The sequence below is a fragment of the Triticum dicoccoides genome, chromosome 7A (assembly GCF_002162155.2).
Source record: "Triticum dicoccoides isolate Atlit2015 ecotype Zavitan chromosome 7A, WEW_v2.0, whole genome shotgun sequence".
NCBI classification, from domain to species: Eukaryota; Viridiplantae; Streptophyta; class Magnoliopsida; order Poales; family Poaceae; genus Triticum; species Triticum dicoccoides.
Window position 1 is genome coordinate 136,160,591 of NC_041392.1, and position 6,480 is coordinate 136,167,070.

Genomic DNA, 6,480 nt, shown 5'->3' on the forward strand with positions numbered 1-6,480 from the left:
TCATATTTTCTACATCAGTTCGGACTTTTGGATGAGTTGGCTGGAGCATGATTTAATATGGTATCCAAGCCAAGAGGTCTTGAGTTCAAGACCCTGCCAACGCCCCACATCCAAGGACTAAAATAGCCTAGACGTGAGGGGAAGTGTTGAAATATATTACCCATCTTCCTCCATAAATTCGGACTTTTTAATAAGTTGGCTGGCGGGTGATTATTTTGTACACCCGTATGTATGCGGAGGATGCTATGCTATCCTCTGCTCGGCCTCTCGCCGGAGCCGAGAGCACTGGACACAGTGACGTAAACCGATGGCTCATGGCTCCAGTTGAAACGAGGCATGTCCTCCGGTAGCCCGCCTGTGCGACACCGCTGTGAGCGACTTCGATTGACGCTCGGTGCTCGTGATACTCCCGTCGAGATTATTCATCATCCATGTGCCCGTGCTATCATCAGCGCCCCAGGCTGCCCCTTTCGGCGGCGGCCACATGAATATTGGTTTCATGAGCGGCACCTCCGGCGGCGGTGCTGACTTGGCGATGACCTGCACCACCTCGGGCATGCTCGGACGGTCTGACGGGTTTGGGCTGCTGCACGCCAAGCCCAGAAGAAGCAGACGTTCGGCATCACCTCCAGCGTGCTGCGGGTCCTCATCCGGAGAAGAACCTGCGATCAGCACGGCATCGACGCACTCCATTAGCCTCCTCTCACGGTGGAGGCGCCACACTCTATCTGTGATTTGGGCGTCACCTTCATCCACCGTCTGTCGAATCAGCGCCCGCTGGCCGGTGACGACCTCAAGGATGAGTACCCCGAGAGCGTATATGTCGGTCTGCCGCGTCGCCTTGCCGCACATGGCGTACTCCGGCGCAATGTAGCCCCACGTGCCACCAACGCCGGTGGCGGAGTTCCGACCCACATCCACGATGCAGGCCAGGCCAAAGTCACCGAGGCGTGCCCGATAGCTAGAGTCTAGCATCACGTTGCTCGCCTTGATGTCACGGTGGAGCACCATCGGCTCGTACTCGTGGTGGACGTAGTGAAGGCCGGTAGCAATGTCCCTGACGATTCCGTAGCGGGTGGCCCATTGCCGAATGGCCGTGCCAGTGCGTTGCGCCTGTTGTAGCCCGGTGCCATTGCTCACTTTGGGGAAGAGATGTTGATCCAAGCCACAGGTGGAGGACCCGGTAGGGCAAGGATGGGCAGCCGCCCTACCTTGATTGGTGCAAAACCAGGTAATACATGTACGTATTGCTCGTTCAGCTAGCTGGGTGAATTCGTCGTTGCCTCCTTGGAAAAAAAGAAAAGGAGAAAGAAAGGCAGAGCACCAGAGCCTTCCATAGATCGCACGTGGGCTGCATTATTTAGCCCCTCAGTCGGTAATTACATGGATGATTAGCGACGCACACCGCTCCGACCTGATCACCCATATTTTACTACGGTGATTAGCGGCGCAGCTGCGTTGCCTGCAGCTGGTGGCGCGGCAACGTTGCTGGTAAAGGGAGAACATACAGTAGTTGAACAAGGAATGAAAATGAGACAGGTATAAATTTGTGAAATTTTTACACTAATTGTGTTGTAATATATTTTACACCCTCGATATTACATTTGTGAACAGAGGGAGCAGCAATATTAGTAGCTTTTCTATGATTTGAGTTGCAGATTTAACAACAACAACAAAAATTGAGTTCCTTGGTAGTGGCCATTTTTTATGTACTACTTGAGTCCGTCATACCTCAAATTATATCCGTACTCCGCCACTGATCCAAGCTGCCGTTGGTCATGAACTCGAACACAAGTAGTGGCTCTCCTTTGTTATAAGACCACCCTGAAAATACATGTACATTTGTGTACGGATAGCATGACAAATTAGTCCTTGGTGTAGTTGTATAATTACTAACGAGTAATGCTAGCTACAGTTACAAAAAAAGTAGCTACGGATTGATCTACGGATTAATCCCGACCGTGATTAAAAGTAACCTCCCTGATTTTACAGTGGGCGCCCACGTCACCCGTAAGCTGCATCCGTGGGAAATGTGCCGTTGATGCAGCGTTTTTTTCCTTGCGGGGACTGTTGATGTAGCATTACTTAGTATGTAGATACGTTGCAAGCTAGAAATTACGTGTATATAGAAAAAAATGGGTGTGTCTATAGCTCATCTAGATGTGACATAATGACATCATCAACTGTTTGTTATTTTTTGTTTTTGTTTGTTTTTTATTTGTCTTCATTTTTTCCTTGTCACCCATGCACGAACCGGACTAGAGTAAAATTAATTTTCTACACACTAGGCTGCGTTGAGTCGTTGATGTTGAGCCGCAGTGCTACAGTGTAGTCTACAGTTACACACGATTTGCTACAGGAATTTTGATTTGCTACAGGAATTTTGCGTCAACGACGTACTAGTGTGTTGACTTCCTTTCTCAGTGGACACAAACGTCCTATACTAGGGATCACTTAACACATTAACAAGCACTCGAGTGACAATGTAAACATTTAGAAAAATCAATGAATAAATTGTAGAACGATGTGAATATATTTTTAGAAAGAGGTAAATATATTTTTTACGACGAGGTGAATATACTCTTACTGGTTTTTGTCTGTTTGTCGCGCACGAAAAAATCATGCACCTACTGTGTCGCAACTCGGACAAAAAAGGGTCGGACTCCAGTTACAAGTTCAAAGTGGACTTGCAATTGGGACGAAAAAAGTCGTGCCCAGGTTGCGTGTTGAGGATGGACTTGCAACTGGGACAAAAAAAGTCGGGCACCAGTTGCGAGTGGAGGATGAGATTAGAACTTAGACAAAAAAAAGGTTGGGCTCCAGTTGCAAGTCGAGTGTAGACTTGCAACTAGAAAAGATGGGCGGACCCCAGTTGCGAGTTAAGGATGAACTTGCAACTGTGACAAAAAAGACCAGGGCCCAGTTGCGAGTCAAGGATGGACTTCCAACTGGGACAAAAAAGCTCGCGCTCGAGTTGCGAGTTCTTGGTGGACTTGCAACTAGTACAAAAAAAATGTTAGGCCCAGTTGCGAGCCGATGGTGGACTTATAACTGGGACATAAAAAGGTCAGGCCCCCATTTGCGAGTCAAGGGTGGACTTGCAACGGGACAAAAAAAGGTTGAGCCCAGTTGCAAGTCAACGGTAGACTTGCAATTGGGACAATATGTTGACCTAGTTGCGAGTCAAGATTAGACTATCAACCAGGAAAAAATGTCGAGTCTAGTTGTGAGTCGATGGTGGACTTGTAACGAGGACAAAAAAAAACTCAAGCCCCGGTTGCAAGTCGAGGGTCAACATGCAATTGAGACTAAAAAAGATCAGGCTCTAGTTGCGAGTTGAAGGTGAACTTGCAACTAGCGAAAAAAAAGTTGGGCCTCAGTTACAAGTCGAGGGTAGACTTAAAATTGGGACAAAAAACTTTCCGGCTACAGTTGCGATTCGAGGATGGACTTGCAAGGTAGACAAAAAAAATGTTAAAGTCCAGTTGCAAGTCGAGGGTGGGATTGCAACTACGACAAAAGGTCAGGCCCGAATTGCAAATTGAGGATAGACTTGCAACTTAGAAAAAAAAGACAACCCACGTTTGGTGGTGGACAGTCAACTAACAACGATGAAAACAATCATAAGTTTAAAAGAATTTGAAAATAAAAAATAACAAATCATGAATTAAAAAAGTTAACAAATTTGGAAGAAATAAATAAAGAAGAAGAAAAAGGCAAAAGAAACAAAAACGAAAAATGAAAAAAATCACTTGTAGCCACAACAGCCAAGGAGGCATGCACGAGGAACAAAATCAAATGGATCAACAGCGGCCTACTGCCACGACGGGCGCCCCGCAAGTAATGCGTACACGAAAAGGATCAGCCAATAAAAAATAAATAAAGAATACTAATCTTGATGTCTAAATCATGTGACTAAAAAAGTAGATGTGAGATACTATTTCACATCTAGATGTGAAATATCAAATCTGAAAAAAAATAGGTACAAACATTGCATTAGTCCTTTTTTACAATTGGAAGGTTCAGGCCAGTAAGTTGCCCGCCGTAGTCCCAGTCAAATAAGATTATGTTTAATAAAAGGATTGCTTTCAACCACGTCATCTATGAATTTGTCAAATCTCGACATTCTAGAGCACCAAGGTCATCACCTAACCATACTGGCTCCCATTCTCATTCGGTATTACTGTATAAGAACAAAACAAACATTGATACAATTTTATTAAATTTGCATACATTTTGCAATCTTAAGGCCAATTTACGATTTGGTCAAATAAGATTATGTTTAATAAAAGGACTGCTTTCAACCACGCCATCTTTGAATTTGTCGAATCTCAACATTTTAAAGCACAAGGTCATCATCTAACCATACTGGTTCCCTTCTTATTTGGTATTACCATATAAGAATAAAACAAAACAAGAGTGGCGTTTTGGCACACGGGAGCGCACGCTCCTGATTTTTAAAATGTGTGTTTTAGATGTATTTTGAAATGTCAAAAATTCCAAACAAAAATTTGACATGTACATCTCGATATTGCACATGCTCACAAAGTCGTTTCGTAAAATACCGAAAAGTTATGTGTTGCATGTGAAAAAGACAAAATTCAGTATTAAAAGGTGCTTTTCACAAGTCATATTTTTGTTCTTTTTACACAAGCCACAAAATATGTCGATTTTCTCTGAAATTTGACGTGTGCACACATAATGTCGAGATGTATGCGCCAAATTTTTGTTTCGAATTTTTTCACACTTTGAAATATTTTTTTCTGGTGGCAAGAGCGCGCCTCCCATGTGCCAAAGCGAATTTCTGCAAACACTGATGCAATTTTTTTAAATTTGCATACTTTCCACAATGTTATGGCTAATCTACAATATGAGGTGATTGACTTAAATACTGAAAACAAGTATGGATATCAGTGTATTAATAGGATTTGTGCGACGCGTATTCCATGTTGTCTGTGTTGTAGGCTTGTAGCCTGTTGGAACTTGGAACGCATATAGGATGGTGCAGAGGCTGGTGATCTATTCCGCTTTTTGAAAGAAAAGAAAAAAGTATAACTTACCGACAAAGGGGACGATGTTCTTGTGGCGTAGCCGGTTGATGATGCTGACCTCGGCAAGAAAGTCGTCGTAGCAGCGGTTCTGCACATCGCGCGTGAACCTCTTGACCGCGACATCCATCGGTCGCTCCGTCTTTGAAGCGGAGGCCGTGAGCGTGCACCTGTACACGGTGCCGAACCCACCTCCCCCGAGCTTCATGGCTTCGTGGAAGTTACCGGTGGCCTTCTTGATGTCAGCAAATTCCACCTTGGTGGGCACCCCGGGGAGGCGCTCCATGGATCTCGCGAGTTGGTCCAGGTCCTTGTGCCACCGCCGGTACCTCGAGTTGAAGTAGCACGCCAGGCCGACGGCCATCACTGCGGTGGTAGCTACGGATCCGAGGACGGAGGACAGGATGGTCACCTTCCTTGACAGGCCTCCACCGATGTCGATGTAGGGGTAAGGGAGGAGCTGCTCGACCGTCGCGTTCCAGCGAGGTCGAGCGTTGTGTAGCTGCTCCGCCGTAGAGAGTAGGCCAAAACGGACGTACGGGTTAAAGTTGGTAATGTTCAGGCTCACCTCAGCTATGATGTTGTCAGGCTTGGGATTGGCTTGGACGTCCGTGTAGACCGACAGGCTGCGCCCCGCACTGTCGTAGTCGATCCACACGGTGTATTTGTTTGCTACCCGATCGATAGTGATATCGACAACCATGATGTCATCATAGTAGTGCTCCGTGATCGAGAGATTCGACAGCACGCCAATCCTGATAGAGACGGTGCTGCCGGAGACTGCGGCGCTCCGAGATGTAGCCTCTGGACTACCGGCTCCGGTGAGGACGAGCGGGCCATCATCTCTGGCCATCAGTTCCATCATCAGCAAGGAGGTGTTTAGCATCGACGGGAGGATGAGGAAGGCGAGGCTATCCCGGCTGGACAGCGGCTGATATGCCACGGTGGCGCTGAAGGACGCCCCATCGACCTCCAGCCCGTCGCCGCCGTCGGGTCGAAGTTGCCAGAGTCGTATCGACTGATCGACGATGGACAACACCTGGGTGTTGTTCCCGTCGGAGTCGGAGAGGTTGCCGAAGCCTCTGGATTTTTTATCGATCAGATAGAATTCGGAGCCGACGCCGGCTATGGTGTAGTTGCCCCTGAGCCGATCCTGATTGGAATCAGTGCTTCGGCACGGCCGTGCCTTCGCGCGGGAGAAGAACATGATTAATAGGAGGATGAGGATGCCGCAGAGACATGGGACAAGCTGCTTCAGCGGAAAGGTCATTCTATGTTTCGCCCGGTAGTACTTGTTAGCCCAAGTACAGACTAGCTAGTACCAGACTAAAGAAAGGAGCAGGATATCTGCCCGAAGAACACTAGTACGAGCACTAGTAAACACACACACACTCACGTACTAGTGAGGAGACAGAGTGGTACTACTAGTGGA

The 6,480-nt window shown here is 46.8% G+C and overlaps 1 protein-coding gene across 1 annotated transcript; it reads right to left on the bottom strand.

Annotated features, from left to right (window-relative positions):
- Positions 1–312: 312 nt before the first annotated feature.
- LOC119334259 (probable L-type lectin-domain containing receptor kinase S.7) lies at positions 313–6,480 on the bottom strand. The gene is made up of 4 exons (XM_037606861.1): positions 5,061–6,480; positions 4,154–4,183; positions 1,768–1,824; positions 313–1,166 (listed from the first exon to the last, which is right to left on the bottom strand). The coding sequence occupies exons 1-4, from the start codon at positions 6,316–6,318 to the stop codon at positions 313–315; spliced, it is 2,199 nt and encodes a 732-aa protein (XP_037462758.1). The 5' UTR covers positions 6,319–6,480.

Coding starts and splice junctions, on each gene's coding strand:
- LOC119334259 (XM_037606861.1), bottom strand. CDS start 6,318: ATGACCTTTCCGCTGAAGCAGCTTGTCCCATGTCTCTGCGGCATCCTC. Junction 4,184..5,060: donor GAACATCGTCCCCTTTGTCG/GTAAGTTATACT, acceptor GTTCTTATACAG/TAATACCGAATGAGAATGGG. Junction 1,825..4,153: donor TGAGAATGGGAGCCAGTATG/GTTAGGTGATGA, acceptor ATGTATTTTCAG/GGTGGTCTTATAACAAAGGA.